Below are 20,778 nucleotides of genomic sequence, written 5' to 3'. Positions count from 1 at the left end.
CATCCTATCAACAACTAGAGAGTGGTCTCTGAGCTACCATCTTCCTCATTGGAGACCCACGGACTATCTTTAATCAGACCACTGGACTTTATCTTGCACTAAATGTTATTGGCTTTATCATGTATCTGCACACTGAGGATGGCTCGATTATAATCACCTGTTGTCTTTCCGCTGACTGGTTAGCACGCAACAAAAGCTTTTCACTGTACCTCAGTACATGTGAGAATGAACTAAACTGATCCGTGTGCCTATCTGACAGCTTCTCAAACATCATTATTGTATCTGCCTTCTCCACCACCCCGACCAATGCGATCCAGTCTCCCACCACCCTCTGTGTAAATAAACGTGTCCGAAACATCTTCATTAAACCCTCTCACTGTACAGCATTGCCCTCTGGTGTTGGACATTTACACCCTTCCAAAGGATTTATTCATCGGTAAGCAAGAGTGTTAGAATAATTATTTATAAATCTTCAGCAGTATAAAACGCAAACCAGGCATACCAGTGAATATTAAGCACAAACCAGGTACAGAAATCACACCTGGATACCCCTGCCTCACAATGTATGTTTCATATTAAATGTATTGTTGTAGGATTATGTTACAGAGAGGTGCCTCCAGAAAATCTAATTGTTATAATACATACTAGGTAAATGTGTTTTTGTGTTTGTGTGCATGTGTACATGCATCTACGTGTGTGCGTGTTTGCGCATATGTGTGCATGCATTCATGTGTGTATTTGTATGTGTCTGTATGCGTGCATCCACACGTGTGTGTGTGTGTGTGCATCCATCCACATGTATATGTTTGTGTGCGTGCATTCACATGCGAGTGCCGAATCCACATGTGTATATGCGTTTGGGTGTGTGCATGTGTGCGTGTGTGCGTGTGTGCATCCGCAGGCATGTGGATGTATGTGTGCCCGTATTATTTTAGGATTAAGTTACAGAGAGGTGCCTCCAGAAAATCTGAATGTTATAATATGGATAGAGCTGGATAGAGCTCTTAAGGATAGCGGAGTCAGGGGGGTATGGGGAGAAGGCAGGAACAGGGTACTGATTGAGAATGATCAGCCATGATCACATTGAATGGCGGTGCTGGCTCGAAGGGCCGAATGGCCTCCTCCTGCACCTATTGTCTATTGTCTATTGTCTATTGTCTATATACACTCGGTAAATGTTCTTTTCCCACATCTCAACAGCAATGAGCAGCCATCTGATGAGAAGATGTGCAAGCTGACGGAGGCACTGGTGAACAAGCCTGGATTTGGGACTCGGTGTATGAAGGGAGACCCCATTGAGTAAGACTGATCATATTCCTTGTATTCACATTGCCACTTGTGCATTGTAGCTGAGCTTAGCGTTGCCTTTCTGATTTCGAGCTTCAAAATCAGTTCTGCATTCAGCGTCATGAATTTGCGTATATTAATGAAAAATCCTGCTTGAACATGCATCTTCCAACATTGTCTTTTCTTCAAACAGAGGATACCCCTGCGGTAACCACTCCACTAACTGGGAAGTCCCAAAACATGACCTCACGATAGCCAACGTGCTGAACTCCCCCATCTACTCCAGCAACAACCCGTCGCCACCGTGCCTGTGCAGCACGCAAAGCCGCTTGGTTATGCTCCCCGACTGCCCGCCAGCGGCTGGCGGCCTGCCTCCGCCACAGGTAGTGACCACCTGCTTTACTGGTGCTGCCAAATGCACGAAACAGGCCTGAGTGTGCCTTTGTGTGTATCTGTGTGTGTAAGTTTGCATGGGCCCGTATGTGGTTGTGTGCAGGTAGTTATCTGTGAAGGGTGTAGGAAGGAACTGCAGATGCTGGTTTACGCTGAGGATTTCACACACAAACTGCTGGAGTAACTCAGCGGGACAGGCAGTATCGCTGGAGAGAAGGAATGGGTGACGTTTCGGGTCAAGACCCTTCTTCTGAAGTCTGAAGAATGGTCTCGACCTGAAATTTCACCCATTCCTTCTCTCCAGAGATGCTGCCTGTCCTGCTGAGCCACTCCAGCTTCTTGTATCTATCTTTGTGATTGTGTGCGGGTAATTATCTGTCAATGTTTGTCTTTGTATTTTTGCATGCATCCATATGTGTATGCATGTGTTTGTGTGTGTGCATACATGCATCTACATGTGTATGTTTGTGTATGTGTGTGCATGTATCCATGTGTGTTTGTGCATGTGTGCATCAACATGTGTGTGTGCATGTGAGTATCTATCCACGTTTATATGTTTGTGTGTATGTTTGTGTGTGTATATGCATGTATATGTATGTATGTGCTGAATGCACATGTGTATATGTCTTCAGATTTGTGCATGTGTGCATGCATCCACACCTGTGTATATGTTTGTGTATGTGTGTGTGCATCCATACACGTGTATATGCTTGTGTGTTTGTGCGTGCATTCACGCGTATAGGTTTGTAAGCGTGCATATGTGTACGTGCATCCACAAGTGTGTATATATTTCTGTGTGTATATCCACATATATGTGTACATGTGTGTGTTGAATCCTTGTGTGTGTATATGTGATGGGTTTGTGCATGTGTGCATACGTGTGTAAATGTGTGTGTGTGCGCGTCTGTGTGTATGTATGCACGGGTACCTGTAGACTATATATATTCCTACCAGAAGCTTGTTTGAGGTGAGAGGCAGTGTTGTCCCAAACACGACGGAGCAAACGTTTGTTGACGTAATGATGCCTCCCTTGAGTTGCTCTGCACTGTGGGGAGCCAGCCAATATTAACCTCCACTGCAAGATTGCTAGTCTACTCTGCCATCCAATCATGGCTGGTCTATCTTTCCATCTAAACCCCATTCTCCTGCCTTCTCCCCATAACCCCTGACACCCTTACTAATCAAGAACCAATCAATCGCCACGTTAGAAACATCCCTTGACGGCCTCCACAGCCGTCTGTAGCAATGAATCCCACAGATTCACCACCCTCTGACTAAAGAAATTCCTCCTCATCTCCTTTCTAAATGTACGTCCTTTAATTCTGAGGCTGTGGCTCTCACTAGACTCTCTCACTCGTGGAAACATCCTCTCCACATCCACTTTATCCAGACTTGTGTCTGTGCCTGCCAGTGAATGCGAATTTGTTGTCGTTAGGAACAGTTATAATTGAGAAAGAGAATTTCATCTATTAGAACAATATCTTACGATAACACGCTTTGAGATTAATTCACAAAATGCTAGAGTAACTCAGCAGGTCAGGCATCATCTCGGGAGAGAAGGAATGGGCGACGTTTCGGGTCGAGACCCTTCTTCAGACTGAAGAAGGGTCTCGACCTGAAACGTCGCCCATTCCTTCTCTCCCGAGATGCTGTCTGACCTGCTGAGTTACTCCAGCATTTTGTGAATAAATACCTTCGATTTGTACCAGCATCTGCAGTTATTTTTTTTATACATGCTTTGAGATTAACTGTTAGTTTTTAAAAAAAGGAAAAAGATTAGCTTTGCTGCTATTTTTGTTTTGTGTGGTGGTCTATTTTAACGCTAACATTTAGAGTCATTGACACAAGTTTTCTTTCTCCATTCCAGAGAGTCCAGAACTCAACGGAGATCCTGCAGAATCTCACTCAAAGAAACGTATCAGATTTCCTGGTTAAAACGTACCCTAAACTGATAAGAGGCAGGTGAGGCCCATTCTACCTGCCCAAAGTCATCTTCCTGTTCAGTACTCATTTGCAGATGAACATGGAGTCATAAAGTCATAGAGTCATTGAGTCATAGAGTGGTACAGTGTGGAAACAGGCCCTTCGGCCCAACTCGCCCACACTGGCCAACAATGTCCCAGCTACCCTAGTCCCACCTGCCTGTGCTTGGTCCATATCCCTCCAAACCTGTCCTATCCATGTACCTGTCTAACTGTTTCTGAAATGATGGGATAGTCCCAGCCTCAACTACCTCCTCTGGCAGCTTGTTCCATGCACCCACCACCCTTTGTGTGAAAAAGTTACCCCTCGGATTCCTATTAAATCTTTTCCCCTTCACCTTGAACCTATGTCCTCTGGTCCTCAACTCCCCTACTCTGGGCAAGAGACTCTGTGCATCTACCCGATCTATTCCTCTCATGATTTTGTACACTTCTATAACATCACCCCTCATCCTCCTGCGCTCCAGGGAATAGAGACCCAGCCTACTCAACCTCTCCCTGTAGCTCACACCCTCTAGACCTGGCAACATCCTCATAAATCTCTTCTGAACCCTTTCAAGCTTGACAATATCTTTGCTATAACATGGTGCCCAGAACTGAACACGATATTCTAAATGCGGTCTCACCAACGTCTTATACAACTGCAACATGACCTCCCAACTTCTAAACTCAATACTCTGACTTGATGAAGGCCAATGTGCCTAAAGCCTTTTTGACCACCTTATCTACCTGCGACTCGACCTTCAAGGAGCCATGCACCTGCACTCCTAGATCCCTCTGCTCTACAACACTCCCCGGGGGCCTACTATTTACTGTGTGGGTCCTGTCCTTGTTTATGAATAATAACTTATTATTAACCAAAATTAAAATGTCTGGTCATCCAACCTGAAGGCATCTTCTCAAAAGATTTCCCAGTATATCCTGAGATCTGACCTTTCTCCCCTTTGTGTCGTTTCAGCATGCAGAGCAAGTACTGGGTGAACGAGCGCAGGTACCGATTCACTTCAACCAACGTTAGTCTCAGGTGTTTGTTGTGTCTGTAAGGAAATGCAAAGAGAACGACCGCAAAGTGGACGTGCGGCCTCCAAAGTTCGGTAAAATTAGAACGTGCAAGCCATGAAACAGAACCAGCTCGTTGCTGTTCAGTAAAGGGTCAAGGTAGTCCTTGTCACAAAGGGCTTTCAGGTTGGCATAACAAGGAATGAATCTCAGGGATACTCTGTATAAGAAAATAACTGCAGATGCTGGTACAAATCGAAGGTATTTATTCACAAAATGCTGGAGTAACTCAGCAGGTCAGGCAGCATCTCAGGAGAGAAGGAATGGGTGACGTTTGAAGGGTCTCGACCCGAAACGTCACCCATTCCTTCTCTCCTGAGATGCTGCCTGACCTGCTGAGTTACTCCAGCATTTTGTGAATAAATACCTCAGGGATTCTCTGGCTCATTAGAAGTATCTAAAGTAGAGGTAAATACAGTTTTGAAAGGTTGGGGCATTTGACGCCAATGGGTATCTGGTGCAGAGGAGTTGAGACCTTGGGTAGATCCGCCATGATCATACTTGAATGGCATGATGAACATAAAGGTCCAGATTGCCCACTGCCTGCTTCTATTATAGACAATAGACAATAGACAATAGACAATAGGTGCAGGAGTAGGCCATTCGGCCCTTCGAGCCAGCACCGCCATTATCTTGTGCTCTCGTGAATAACATGATTAATTAGATGTTGCCACCATTGATTGCCCACATCTAATTGCGGGCAGCACGGTGGCGCAGCGGTAGAGTTGCTGCCTTACAGCATCAGAGACCTGGGTTTGATCCTGACTACAGGTGCTGTCTGTATGGAGTTTGCACGTTCTCCCCGTGACCTGAGTGGGTTTTGTCCGGGTGCTTCGGTTTCCTCCCACACTCCAAAGACGTGCAGGTTAGTAGGCTAATTGGCTTTGTAAAATTGAAAATTGTCCCCAGTGTGTAGGATAGTGTTAGTGTGCGGGGACCGATGGTCGGCGTGGACTCTGGGCCGAAGGGTCTGTTTCCATGCTGTATCTCTAAACTAAACTAAACTAAAATGCCCTTGACAATGAGCTGATGAGTTGCCTCCTGCATTTCCTCTGGTGAAGGTAATCTCGCAATTAGGCAGGTGGTTCCAGATTTTACCCTCCCTGTGGAATTGAAAGGAAGACATCTTATTTCTGAGTCTTGTTCCCACATGACTTGGAAGATAACTTGGAGTTACAATGTTCCCAATGCCTAGATACATAGAAAATGGAGGTTCCTGAGATGTTGTGAAGTAGTCCTGTGAATTGATGCAATGCATCATATAGACATTACACACCAGAACACACTGCTTCAGTAGTTGGGGCAGTGAATGTTAAGGGTTTAGAAGTTGTATCAATCAAGCAGATTCTGTGCTTAATAGTGTCTTGCTGCGTGACTGATATTGCAACTGCACATACACTGGCAGGTAGAAAACATTTCAGCACAAGCCTGGAGTGGCTTGAAGGTGCTGGAGAGGTTTGTGGGAAGTTAGAAGGTTAGACACTCATTGTAGAATTACCAGTGTTGGAAGGAACTGCAAATGCTGGTATACACCGAAGATAGACACAAAAAACTGGAGTAACTCAGCGGGTCAGGCAGCATCTCCGGAGAAATGGAATTTCAGGTGGAGACCCATCTTCAATCTGAAGAAGGGTTTCAACCCAAAACGTCACCCATTCTTTTTCTCCAGAGATGCTGCCTGACCCACTGAATTACTCCAGCTTTTTGTGTCTGTCTGCAGAATTAGCAGTATTTGACATGCTGGTCTTCACACCGTTTGTGGGAACCTCGCGATTTTGACGTGAGAGGATTTGACAGTGGTGATGTAGTTAATGTCAAGAGGAGCCAGTGGATCCTCTGGTTATTTAAGTGGGGTTGTTGTTTAAGGGCCTGACTCTTAAAAGGACCTTTTAAGAGCTAGATAGAGCTCTTAAGGATAGAGGAGTCAGGGGGTATGGGGAGAAGGCAGGAACGGGGTACTGATTGGGAATGATCAGCCATGATCACATTGAATGGTGGTGCTGGCTCGAAGGGCCGAATGGCCCCCTCCTGCACCTATTGTCTATTGTCTATTGTCTATTGTCTATTGTCTATTGACTATAATCCAACACAGTCACGGTCACACTTCTTAATTCTTGCTATTGAGGGACTGCGGCGTAGGTTCACCAGGTTAATTCCCAGGATGGCGGGACTGAAATATAAAGAAAGAATGGATCGACTGGGCTTATGTTCACACTTGAAAGCATCCAACAAACTGGCCTCCACTGCCTTCTGAGGCAGAGAATTCCACACCTTCACCACTCTCTGACTGAAAAAGTTCTTCCTCATCTCCGTTCTAAATGGCCTACCCCTTATTCTTAAACTGTGGCCCCTTGTTCTGGACTCCCCCAACATTGGGAACATGTTTCCTGCCTCTAATGTGTCCAATCCCCTAATTATCTTATATGTTTCAATAAGATCCCCCCTCATCCTTCTAAATTCCAGTGTATACAAGCCCAATCGCTCCAGCCTTTCAACATACGACATACGACAGTCCCGCCATCTCACTTCTCGGGAACAGCCAATCTATTTCTGAAAGGCAGGGAGAGAGGGTACCATTCCCCATCCCCCACCCCACTATCACCCCCACCCTCAGCCCCCACCCCACCCTCACTCAACCCTACCCTCACCTCCACCCCACTATCACCTGATAGTGTATACAAGCCTAGTCGCTCCAGTCTTTCAACATACGACAGTCCCGCCATTCCGGGAATTAACCTAGTGAACCTACGCTGCACGCCCTCCATAGCAAGAATATCCTTCCTCAAATTTGGAGACCAAAACTGCACACAGTACTCCAGGTGCGATCTCACCAGGGCCCGGTACAACTGTGTGCTGGCATGTTTGGCTAGTTTTCTCAGGGTTGCAAGTGGAACTGAACATTGTGCAATCTCTGTGTAACATTCCCACACTGACCTTTTGAAACTGCAGAGGTTTGAACAGCTTCTGTGGGGAAGTCCTGCAGCTCAACCGAGTGGCCTTCAACAGCTCAGTCATGGAGGCGTACAGCACGGAAACAGGCCCTTCAGCCCAGCTAGTCCATGCCAACCAACATTCAACATCTATGCTAGCCCCATTTGCCCATGTTTGGCCCATAACCCTCTGAACCTTTCCTATCCATGTCCTCTCAAGGTGTCTTTTAAATGATGTTATAGTACCTGCCTCACGGGCGGCACGGTGGCGCAGCGGTAAAGTTGCTGCCTTACAGCGAATGCAGCGCCGGAGACCCGGGTTCGATCCCGACTACCGGTGCTGTCTGTACGGAGTTTGTACGTTCTCCCCCTGACCGCGTGGGTTTTCTCCAAGATCTTCGGTTTCCTCCCACACTCCAAAGACGTACAGGTTTGTAGGTTAATTGGCTTGGTAAATGTAAAAAATTCCCCTAGTGGGTATAGGATAGTGTGTTAATGTGCGGGGATCGCTGGTCGGCGCGGACCCGGTGGGCCGAAAGGGCCTTTTTCCGCAGTGCATCTCTATAATCAACCTCCTCTGGCAGCTCGTTCCATATCCCCACCATCCTCTGAGTGAAAAGGTTTCCCCTCAGCTTCCTATTAAACCTTGCCCCTCTCACCTTAAACCTGTGTCCTCAGGTTCTTGATTCGCCTAATCCGGGTAAAAGACCCTGTGCGTCTACTCCTCATGTATTCACCTCATGATTTTGTGCACCTCTGCAAGATCATCCCTCTGCTTCCTGTGCTCCAAAGGTTCAAAGTCCTCGCCTGCCTCGCCTCTCCCTATATATCTCATGCCCTCAAGACCTGCAACGTCCTCGTAAATATTCTCGGCACTCTTTGTGTGACTATTTGTACGTTCCAAAATAATGTTTCATGATTAAATGATTTATCATGTATTGTCTTTCTGCTGACTGGACTGAGCAGCACGGAGCAAAAGCTTTTCACTGTACCTCGGTACACCTGACAATAAACTCAACTAAACTAAACTAAACTAAAATACCAGACTGATGTTTTGCTGTTCCATCGTTGCAGATACGGTGGGATTTCTGTCGGAGGAAGACTTGCTGGTCTACCCGTCAGCCATAAACAGATAACCACAGTCTTCTCTCAACTGGGCCGAATGCTGAATCTCACTGGGGTAAGCTTATGGTTGCCAACTTTCTCACTCCCAAATAAGGGACAAAAGGTGACGTCACCGCTCCGCACCCCACGTGACCTCATCCAGCCAGCGGCCACGTGCTCCCGTTCCACCAATGGCGGCAGCCCGTGCCAGGAGGCGGGTTGCTACGCAACCATCGTGAGGCGGCGCCCGGGCCTTCGGGCCTACACTGTCCAGGACTGCAGTGGTCCCCGGGACGGGCTTACAGTGTCTGGGCTTACAGTGCCCCCCGGGCCTAATACAGGACAAGGTCGATCCCATACGGGACAAACCAATTTAGCCCAATATACGGGATGTCCCGGCTAATACGGGACAGTTGGCAACCCCCGGTAAACTGCACACACATTCTACTGCTGCAGAGTAGTTTTTCTTTCAGCCTAATGAAATTGTTTTATTGTGTTCCACCTCACATGATGTGGTTTACCCAACAGAGGAAGTTGTAACGGAACAACTTCCTTCAGGCCATTTATTTTAGTCAGTTCCATTACAAGAGCAATCAGAAATTAATCAACTGCTATTTCCCTGGGCCTCAACTTTATTTCTTCAGTTTTCCCTTTAAATGTTGTCTCAACTCAACAATTCCCTGTAGCTAATTCCTCACACTCCACTAACTTCAATAAGAGGAATGCTCCTGTTGAAAGAACACAAGGAAAATTAATTACAAGGAACCCAAAAGGTTCTTATCATTTCACTGTGTAGTTTAGTTTAGAGATGCAGTGCCGACCAGAGATCCCCGTATACTAGTCTGAAGAAGGGTCTCAGCCCGAAACGTCACCCATTCCTTCTCTCCTGAGATGCTGCCTGACCCGCTGAGTTACTCCAGCTTTTTGTGATACTACCACTATCCTGCACAGTAGGGAAGATTTACAATCTTTACCGAAGCCAATTAACTTACAAGGGTTTCCGACCCAAAACGTCACCCATCCTTTCTCTCCAGAGATGCTGCTGGTTACTCCAACAATTTGTGTCTATCTTCGGTATAAACCAGCATCTGCAGTTCCTCTCAACACATTCACTCCATGTGTTCATTTCTCCCTCTAGTGACACAAAAAAATACTGCTCCTTCCGTTCATTTCTTTTTGCAACCTCCATATTGAATTATTAATTTATTGTTTCCAAAAATACAAAGTGCTGCAGTAACTCAGCGGGTCAGGCAGCATCTCTAGAGGTCATGGATCGGTGACATTTCAGGTCGGGACCCTCTTCAACTGAAACGTCGCCCCCTTCATGTCCCCCAAAGACGCTGCCTGACCTGCTGTGTTACTCCAGCACTTGGAATTTTTGTAAACCAGCATCTGCAGTTCCTCGTGTTTATAGTTGCATTGTTTCATTCATTTGTTCTTTAAACCAGGGCAATAATGCGCAGATGGTCGTCAGCAATCTGAATGATTTCATTAAATATTTGGAGACTGAAGAAAATATTAAGGTTAGTCATGAATGTTGAAATAAAGAGCCCAAAACTCACTTTGCTGTGCTCATAGTGCAGACACCCTGACAAAGGTTTGCTTTGAGTGTTCTGTATAATGTGTGTACACCAATCTGTAGTGTGACTCATATTGTTCACCATATTGGTAACGGATCAGAATAACATCAATTTGGTGGCATGTAAATCTGATGTAAAACTGTACTCAACAGCAAATCGTCTGCCCCCTTTTGGTTTCGTTTAGTTAGTTTAGAGATACAGCGTGGAAACAAGCTCTTCAGCCCACTGAGTCCACGCCGACCAGTGATCACTCGTACATCAGTTCTATCCGACACACTAGGGACAATTTACTGAGGCCAATTAACCTACAAACCAACACGCCTTTGGAATGTGGGAGGAAACCGGGGCACGGGTGAAAACGCACGCGGTCACAGGGAGAACGTACAAATTCCGTACCGGCAGCATCTGTAGTCAAGATCGAACTCTGTTGCTGCATCAATGTGCCCTGTAAATTTGAAATTTTAATTTGTGAGTTGAAACTACCAAACTGCTGCGGGCTTTCAGTTTCACGTGGTCCAACTGAGCTAAAGGGAGAGGTTGAGTAGGCTGGGACTTTACTCCCTGGAGCGCAGGAGTATGAGGGGGTGATCTTACAGAGGTGTATAAAATCATGAGAGGTATAGATCGGTTGGATGCACAAAATCTCTTGCCCAGAGTAGAGGAATCAAGAACCAGAGGGCATAGGTTCAAGGTGAAGGGGGAAAGATTTTATAGGGACATGCGGGGGCAACTTTTTCACACAAAGGTCGTGGATGTCAGAGAGTTGTGAATCTGTGGAATTCTCTGCCTCAGAAGGCAGTGGAGGCAATTCTCTGAATGCATTCAAGAGAGAGCTGGATAGAGCTCTTAAGGATAGTGGAGTCAGGGGGTATGGGGAGAAGGCAGGAACAGGGTACTGATTGAGAATGATCAGCCATGATCACATTGAATGGCGGTGCTGGCTCGAAGGGCCGAATGGCCTCCTCCTGCACCTATTATTGTCTATTGTCTATGTATGGAACGAGCGGCTGGAGGAGGTAGTTGAGGAAGGGACTATCGTGATGTTTGAGAAACAATTAGACAGGTACACGGATAGGACAGGGTTGGAGGCTAAACGTAGGCAGGTGGGACTGGTGTAGATGGGACATGTTGGTCGGCATGGGCAAGTTGGGCCAAAGGGCCTGTTTCCACGCTGTATCACTATGACTAACATTCATAGATGTTTCTGTCTGTTGCAGGTGTGGTTCAATAACAAAGGCTGGCACGCCATGGTTGCCTTCACCAACCTTGCCAACAATGCAATCCTCCGGGCCAACCTTCCCAAGCAGCAGGAGGCCGAGGACTATGGTATCACCCTCATAAATCATCCCCTCAACCTCACAAAGGAGCAACTTTCCGAAGTCACAGTGTAAGTTGGTGAGAGCTGAGGCCACGTGGATCGGACATGCCATTTGAGTTACTCGAGAAGGCCGCTGTGACCCTTGAGCCCACTGAGTCGGTAACTTCATCGTTGATCTGACTGTAGCCTCAATTCCCCATCCATCCCAACCCCGTGTACCTCCACTCCCTCCTTTATCAAGAATATATCTATCTCCGCTTTACAAAACATTCAAAGACTCTGCTTCATTAGTTCATAAACGTATGGAGCAGTGATAGGAGCAGAAATAGGCCATTCAGCTCGGTGGCGCAGCGGCAGAGTTGCTGCCTTACAGCGCTTGCAGCGCCGGAGATCAGGGTTCGATCCCGACTACGGGTGCTGTCTGTACGGAGTTTGTACGTTTTCCCCGTGACCTGCGTGGGTTTTCTCCGAGATCTTTGGCTTCCTCCCACACTCCAAAGACGTTCAGGTTTGTAGGTTAATTAACTTGGTATAAATATAAATTGTCCCTAGTGGGTGTAGGATAGTGTTGACCCATGATAGCGGGGCTCGCTGGTCAGCACGGACCCGGTGGGCCGAAGGGCCTGTTTCCACCCTGTATCTCTAAACTAAAAAACTAAAGTCTACTCCGCCATTCAATCATGGCTGATCTACCTTTCCCTCTTAACCCCATTCTCCTGCCTTCTCCCCATAACCCCTGACACCCACACTAATCAAGAGATGCTTAAACCACAAGGTTCTCCAAGTACACGTGACTCGCAGAGAGGAAAAATTTGCTTCATCTCTGTTTTAAATGAGTAACTCCTAGTCAAGAGTTCATGCTTTCAACCATCGATATTTGGTAGAGTAACGTCTGACAGCATCAGGTATAAAACACTCAACAACGCGATTCTCCCTTCCTGTGATAACTGTACCACGTTCACCGATCCCATAGCCAACAATGGACCATTGTGGGCTCCACACGTCCTAGATTATCGTTGCTTTTGCATATCTTCCATTCATTTGTCCTAAATAACGTCTATATCTCTCATTCCCCTTTCCCCTCAATCTCAGTCTGAAGAAGGGCCTCAACATGAAACGTCACCTATTCCTTATCTCCGGAGATGCTGCCTGACCCACTGAGTTTCTCCAGCTTTTTGTGTGCGTCCAGGTTTACTGATGTTCCCTCGCGGTGATTAACAGGCGATCGCTTCGCTGAACACCTGCGCTCGGTCCGCATTAACCAAACTGATCTCCCGGTGGCCGAGCACTTCAACTCCCCCCCCATTCCCAGTCTGACCTTTCTGTCATGGGCCTCCTCCAGTGCCATAGTGAGGCCCACCGGAAATTGGAGGAACAGCACCTCATATTTCGCCTGGGCAGTTTGCAGCCCAGTGGTATGAACATCGACTTCTCCAACTTTAGATAGTTCCTCTGTCCCTCCCGTCCCCTCCTCCTTCCCAGATCTCCCTCTATCTTCCTGTCTCCACCTATATCCATCCTTTGTCCCGCCCCCCTGACACCAGTCTGAAGAAGGGTCTCGACCCGAAACGTCACCCATTCCTTCTCTCCCGAGATGCTGCCTGACCTACTGAGTTACTCCAGCATTTTGTGAATAAATACCTTCGATTTGTACCAGCATCTGCAGTTATTTTCTTATACTATATTTTAACACCTCCCTGGTTGTGTGATTTCAGCCTCACTACCTCTGTGGATGCAGTGATCGCCATCAGCGTGGTGTTCGCCATGTCTTTTGTCCCGGCCAGCTTTGTGCTCTACCTGATACAGGAGAGGGTTTCCAAAGCAAAGCACCTGCAGTTTGTCAGTGGAATGAGCTCAACCACCTACTGGGTCTCCAACTTTCTTTGGGATATGGTACGTCACAATCTGCTGGTCAAATGAAAAGCAAGCGCGAGTAGGCAGTAACTAATGTTGACGCTGATTTTCATTTGAAGATGTCTTGCAGTACAGATCAAACACCATAAAGAGTAAATTGGATAGGTATATGGATAGGAGGGGATTGGAGGGTTATGGTCTGAGTGCAGGTAGATGAGACTAGGTCAGGGAGAATGGTCGGCGTGGACTGGTAGGGCCGGACAGGCCTGTTTCCATGCTGTAGTTGTTATATGTTATATGTTATATGTTATAAGGGCATAAGTGATAGGAGCAGAGTTAGGCCATTTGGCCCATCAAGTCTGTTGTACTTCGTGGTCCGGTACCTGTCGTACCTTTAGTGACTCTGGACGGACCACAAGTACACGTGTATAAAAGGTTACAATGCTGGAGCTCAACTCCAGGCTGTTTATTCCGTGGTCATCTGGATCCAGAGTGATCACCCAATCACACCAACCTCTTATATACGCATTCCTGCACATGCAAACAAAGTAGTCCTTGGGATACACAAAGTAGTCCCAGCAATATCACAACAAAGTCTACTCTGCCATTCAATCATGGCTGATCTATCTCTCCCTCCTAACCCCATTCTCCTGCCTTCTCCCCATAACCCCTGACACCTGTACTAAACACGAATCTATCAATCTCTACCTTAAAAATACCCATTGACATGGCCTTCTGTGGCAATGAATTCCACAGATTCACCAGCCTCTGACTAAAGAACTTCCTCCTCTTCTCCTTCCCAAAGGAAAGTCCTTTAAATCTGAGGCTATGACCTCTGGTCCTAGACTCTCCCTCTAGTGGAAACATCCATGTGTAATATGGGCCTGTAGCACAATGGAACTAGATATTGACAATGGACTAGAGGTCAGGGCCTCAGAATTAAACGATGTTCTTTTGGGAAGGAGATGAAGAGGAATTTCTTTAGTCAGAGGGTGGTGAATCTGAGGAATTCATTGCCACAGATGTCTGTGCGGGCCAAGACATTAGGCATTTTTAAAGTGGAGATTGATAGGTTCTTGATTAGGAAGGGCGTCAAATGTTACATAGAGAAGGCAGGAGAATTGGGTTGCGGGAAAAATAGATCAGCCATTGCTGAATGGCGGAGTATTTCTCGATGGGCTGAATGGCCTAATTCTGTTCCTATGTCTTATGGCCTATCAACTCTCCCTGTTCCATTCCCAATGAATTTGAACAAATTTTTCAAAATGTATTTGCCTTGCATAAAACTATGATGACCAGGTTTGGTTAGCTTCATCTTTTCTAGTGATTAGTTATTTCCTTTTTGATTATTGATTCTAGCATCTTGCCAATTAACTAATAGGCCTACAGTCCCCTTACTCATACGTTTCTCTCTTTTTGAACAAGGGAGTTACATTGGCTCTTTTCCATTCTTCTTGTTACATCCTGGTGTAGATGACAATTAGCATCCCAATCACAAAGAGAGATACTGATTCAGATTATTACATTGTATGTGACAATGATACCTCTCGTTTCGATTGTGCTACGAGGCCCATTTACCAGCACTTGCTCTGAGGGCTTTTATACTTTGGCAAATCAAGATGATATACTGCTTAACCTTACATTGTAAAGAAATGGGACGTTTCTTTCAGCTTAATTACAATGCAGAGTGTGCTGTCTCCAAATGCTTTTGACCCAAGCTTGATGCATGGCAGTTTCCTCCATTGCAAAAGTGAATACACTGCATAAATACTACATAATCCACAAAGTGCTTTAGGGGCATCTTGAAAGAGATATGAAACTGCTTTCAAACAAAAGGAAATAAGTAATAATAGCATGAGTTGACTGTCTGCCCCTTGCACTGTATGGAGCGGGGTACTGATTGAGAGTGATCAGCCATGATCGCATTGAATGGCGGTGCTGGCTCGAAGGGCTGAATGGCCTACTCCTGCACCTATTGTCTATTGTCTATTGTCTATTGCACTGTAGGTCCATTATTTAAGGATCTGGCTGATGTGATCTTGGCCCCCAATACTTCAAATGCGACCTAACCAATGTTTTATAAAGCTGCAACATGACTTCCTGACTCTTACTCTTATGGCATGGGTTCCTCCTGGTGTTCCAGTTTCCACTCAGTTTCTTGGTATAATTGTTGATGACAATGTGGGGAGATGGGATTAATGCAAGATGAGTATAAACGGCCAGTTCATGTTTGGCACTCGCTCAGCAGATCATAGGGTTTGTTTCATGGCTGTATCTCTCTATAACTGGGGCGGCACAGTGGTGCAGCGGTAGAGTTGCTGCCTCACAGCGCCAGAGTCCCGGGTTTGATCCTGACTACGGGTGCTGTCTGTATGGAGTTTGTACGGTCTCGCTGTGACCGCGCGGGCTTTCCCCCGGTGCTCCAGTTTTCTCCCACACTCCAACTAGGTTTGTAGGTTAATTGGCTTCGGTAACTTGTCCCTACTGTGTAGGATAGTGCCACACTTCTTCACTAGTAGACATGGTGGGCCGAAGGGCCTGTTTCCACGCTGTACCTCGAAACCTGAACCTAAACCCGATGAGAAGCAGCCAGTCAATGGCCCTTGGCAACATGTTGGCCTACTGGAAGAAAGGCTCAACTTCGGCCCAACTTGCCCACACCGGCCAACATGTCTCCAACTCTCAGTCAGAGAGTTGTGAATCTGTGGAATTCTCTGCCTCAGAGGGCAGTGGAGGCCAATTCTCTGAATACATTCAAGAGAGAGCTGGATAGAGCTCTTAACGATAGCGGAGTCAGGGGGTATGGGGAGAAAGCAGGAACGGGGTACTGATTGAGAATGATCAGCCATGATCACATTGAATGGCGGTGCTGGCTCGAAGGGCCGAATGGCCTACTCCTGCACCTATTGTCTATTGTCTATTGTCTAACTAGCTACACTAGTCCCACCTGCCCGCGTTTGGTCCATATCCCTTCAAACCTGTCCTATCCAGGTACCCATCTAACTGCTTCTCAAATGTTGGGATAGTCCCTGCCTCAACGACCTCCTCTGGCAGCTCGTTCCATACCCTTTGCGTGAAAAAAAAAAAATGATATATACATGGTGGTGAATGAGCGATGGTCACTTTTAATTGAGGTGTTATCTTGCAGCAATTGTAACACTCCACCACCTGACAATCAAATGTTTCCCTCTTCCTCAGTGTAACTATTCAGTGACCACAGCAATGGTGACCTTGATCTTCATCGGCTTCAAGAAGAAAGCCTACACCTCAGCGCAGAACCTGCCTGCGTTTGTAGCTCTCTTGCTGCTGTACGGGTGAGGCATATAGTATCCGCACCTCGGTCATTGGGTGGCCTGAGCGTCCGTCAGTCAGTCGGTCGGTCGGTCGGTCACATTTTGGTCTGGAAAGCAAACGCAAGCGTCAGGTGTAGATTAGTGTAATGGTGTCACTCATGTCATGCGTCATGCTTTTGTAGTTACCCCCCTTTAGCTTTTGAGTGACCGCTGCTTGGGAGGTTCGGGTTAGTGCAAGTGGAACGTGCTGGCGCGAGGTCGTGCTTGCTATGTAGTTAATAAAGTCTTTGACCAAACTGTTCTCCCGGTGGCCGAGCACTTCAACTCCCCCTCCCATTCCCAGTCTGACCTTTCTGTCATGGGCCTCCTCCAGTGCCATAGTGAGGCTCACCGGAAATTGGAGGAACGGCACCTCGTATTTCGCCTGGGCAGTTTGCAGCCCAGTGGTATGAACGTCGACTTCTCCAACTTTAGATAGTTCCTCTGTCCCTCTCTTCCCCTCCTCCTTCCCAGATCTCCCTCTATCTTCCTGTCTCCACCTATATCCTTCCTTTGTCCCGCCCCCCCTGACATCAGTCTGAAGAAGGGTCTCGACCCGAAACGTCACCCATTCCTTCTCTCCCGAGATGCTGCCTGACCTGCTGAGTTACTCCAGCATTTTGTGAATAAATCGATTTGTACCAGCATCTGCAGTTATTTTCTTATAATAAAGTCTTTGGATCGTTATCCAGGCGTAAGGCTTCTGTTTTTATGCGGTCAGCACAACATGGTGTCAGACGTGCACGGACTTCAGGCTTCAACCCCTCGATGCTTTCTCTTACAGGTGGGCAGTGACTCCCATGATGTACCCAGCATCGTTCGTGTTCAATGTTCCCAGCACCGCCTACGTGGCTCTGTCCTGCATCAATCTCTTCATCGGCATCAACGGCAGTGCTGTCACCTTTATTCTCGACTTGTTCGAAAACAGCAGGGTGGGTGACCTTTTGCCTTTCTGTAAAGCCTGCTAATTAGACACGTCATTTTATCCCCTCTCTCCTGGGGGTGGGGGGGTGGGGGGTGGGACGAGGGGTATTCTAGATATTTAAAACACAATGAAATGTTGACTAACCCCTGCATTCGCCCTCTCTCCGCCCCTCCCCCACCCTAGCCGTCCTGCTAGTTCCACTGTTTACATCCATGCATCTCTCCGTTATCACCTCTTCCACGGCCAACAATGGACCTTTGTGGGCTCCACCTTTCCATCGGTGCCAGCTCTAGTTTGTTCTGAACCTTTTCATACCTCTAATTTCCCACCCCTCACTGACTCTCAGTCTGAAGAAGGGTCTCGACCTGAAACGTCACCTATTCCTTTTCTCCAGAGATGTTACCTGACCCATTGATCCATTAATCCAACATTTTATGTCTAACTTTTAAAATTTGTTTGGTTCATGAAATTACACCATCTATTACATCTGAGTAAAAATGTTATTAGTTCTACAAATGTATCTGTAAAAAATCTACTGGTATTGAAGGGAGATAAAGAGCAAAAGTACAGACTGATTCATGGCCACTATTGACGTCCATGAGAAATGATGGTCAATAATGCCGTATAATAAATAGTTGGCAGTGAGACAGGGTCATGGGAAGATGGCAAGGATGTACAGTGATAAATGGTTGGCCAGAGTATTAGGTAGTAAAGGTTGCCATTAATCTAGGGCAATGGGTGGCTCAGACTCAGAGAGTCATAAAGCAGGGAAGCAGGCCCTTCAGCCCAACTTCCCCATGCCAACCAAGGTGCCCCACCTACACAAGTCCCACCTGCCCTCTTTTGGCCCAGATACCTCTAAACCTTTCCTATCCATGTACCTGTCCAAATGTATTTTAAATGTTGTTATAGTACCCTCCTCAACTAGCTCCCATGGCAGCTCGTTCAACATACCCACCACCATCTGTTTGATGGTGTCCCTCAGGTTCCTATTAAATCTTTCCCCTCTCACGTCCTCTGTTTCTTGATTCCCCTACTCTGCGTAAAAGACACCACATTTACCCTGTCAATTCCCCTCATGGTCTTACACACGTCTATATGATCCCTCCTCATCCTCCCGTGCTCCAAGGAATAAAGTCCTAGCCTGTCCAACCTTCCCCTATTGCTCAGCCCGGCCAACATCCTCATAAATCTTCTCAGCATTTTTTCCAGCCTAACAACATCCTTTCCATGGCAGGGTGACTAAAGCTGAACACGATACACCAAATGTACAACTTGTACAACTGCAACATAACCTCCCAGCTTCTATACTCAATATTTATTCACAAAATGCTGGAGTAACTCAGCAGGTCAGGCAGCATCTCGGGAGAGAAGGAATGGGTGACGTTTCGGGTCGAGACCCTTCTTCAGACTGGTGTCAGGGGGGCGGGACAAAGATAGGATATAGGTGGAGACAGGAAGATAGAGGGAGATCTGGGAAGGAGGAGGGGAGGAGAGGGACAGAGGAACTATCTAAAGTTGGAGAAGTCGATGTTCATACCACTGGGCTGCAAACTGCCCAGGCGAAATATGAGGTGCTGTTCCTCCAATTTCCGGTGGGCCTCACTATGGCACTGGAGGAGGCCCATGACAGAAAGGTCAGACTGGGAATGGGAGGGGGAGTTGAAGTTCTCGGCCACCGGGAGATCAGTTTGGTTAATGCGGACCGAGCACAGGTGTTCAGCGCAGGGTATACTCAATACCCTGATTGATGGAGGCCAATGTGCAAAAGCCTTCTTGATCTCATTATCTACCTGTGACACCATATTCAAGGAGCTACGTACCTGCATTCCTACGTACCTGGATACCTCTGCTGTAAAGCCCTGCCATTCACTGTGAAGGTCCTTCCCTGGTTTGTTTTCCCAAACCTTGCACTTATCTGCATTAAACTCCATTAATCTTCCCTCAGCCCACGTGCACAACTGTTCAAGATCTAGCTGTAATTTTTATAACCATGAGTGTGAACTGCACACTTTCTAATTGTGCCTTGTATATTCTCATCTAAGTCGTTGATGTGAACCATAAACAGGAATGGGCCCAGCACCGATCCTTGAGGCACATCACTAGTCAGAGGCCTCCAGTCTGAAAAACAACCTTCCACCATCACCCTCTGTTTCCTTGAAGCTAGTTTTCTATCCAGTTGGCTAGCTCTCTCTGGATCCCTTGCATTCTAACCTTCCAGAGCAGTCTACCGTGTGGAACCTTATCGAATGCCTTGCTGAAGTCAGCATAGGCAACGTCTACAGCTTTGCCCTCATCAATCCTTTTTGGTTACTGGCAAGGATGGTTACTAGTTCTTGATTTTTACTTTTTGGTTACTAGTGATGAGGTGGAAATACACAGCCTGCTTGTGGATTCTGCTTTTGTTCTGCAGGTGGGTCCTATTTGCCTTCAGCCAGTGCTCAGCGCGTGTAATGCTGATTGTTATTTTTCCCCTCCAGGGTTTACAGATGTTCAATTCAATGTTAAAAAACATTCTGATAATATTTCCGCATTTCTGCCTGGGACGAAGTCTGATTGACATGGCCATGAATCAGGCGGTGACTGAAGTGTACGCGAGGTTCGGTAAGTTTTCAGAGAGCAAATTTTGCTCCGATCCTATTGTTCTGAAGCGCTAAAGATATTAAGCAGTGTGGCGGTGATTAATATACTGAAAATGAAATCACCATTCCAAGACAAAAATTTTCACCCTTATTTTAAGTGGCTTTTGTCAACACAGATATTGCAGGCAGGAAGGACCTGCACTGGAGGACTCTGATTTACACCGAAGATAGACACAAAGTGCTGGAGTGACCCAGAAGGTCAGGCAGCATCTCTGAAGAAAAGGAAAAGGCGAAGGGAGGGGTTTTGACCTGAAATGTCACCTATTCCTGTTCTCCAAAGATGCTGCCTGACCCGCTGGGTTACTCCAGCATTTTATGTCGAATTGCAGGCAGAAACACATTACTGCACAACTATCAACCTCCCTTTTGATT

General features: G+C 46.7%; 1 protein-coding gene across 1 annotated transcript in view; it reads left to right on the top strand.

The window, feature by feature from the left end:
- The window catches only part of abca4b (ATP-binding cassette, sub-family A (ABC1), member 4b), a 163,714-nt gene that overhangs the window by 127,031 nt on the left and 15,905 nt on the right, over window positions 1-20,778 (top strand). The window contains exons 31-41 of the mRNA XM_078408264.1: window positions 1,201-1,299; window positions 1,481-1,670; window positions 3,548-3,642; window positions 4,621-4,653; window positions 8,726-8,831; window positions 10,204-10,278; window positions 11,553-11,722; window positions 13,369-13,546; window positions 16,706-16,821; window positions 17,624-17,771; window positions 20,245-20,368. Of these exons, the coding sequence (XP_078264390.1) occupies window positions 1,201-1,299; window positions 1,481-1,670; window positions 3,548-3,642; window positions 4,621-4,653; window positions 8,726-8,831; window positions 10,204-10,278; window positions 11,553-11,722; window positions 13,369-13,546; window positions 16,706-16,821; window positions 17,624-17,771; window positions 20,245-20,368 (1,334 nt within the window). The remainder of the gene's footprint in view (window positions 1-1,200; window positions 1,300-1,480; window positions 1,671-3,547; window positions 3,643-4,620; window positions 4,654-8,725; window positions 8,832-10,203; window positions 10,279-11,552; window positions 11,723-13,368; window positions 13,547-16,705; window positions 16,822-17,623; window positions 17,772-20,244; window positions 20,369-20,778) is intronic.

Source organism: Rhinoraja longicauda, chromosome 11, assembly GCF_053455715.1.
Source record: "Rhinoraja longicauda isolate Sanriku21f chromosome 11, sRhiLon1.1, whole genome shotgun sequence".
Classification (NCBI taxonomy): domain Eukaryota; kingdom Metazoa; phylum Chordata; class Chondrichthyes; order Rajiformes; family Arhynchobatidae; genus Rhinoraja; species Rhinoraja longicauda.
This window is presented reverse-complemented; position numbering and strand designations above follow the sequence as displayed.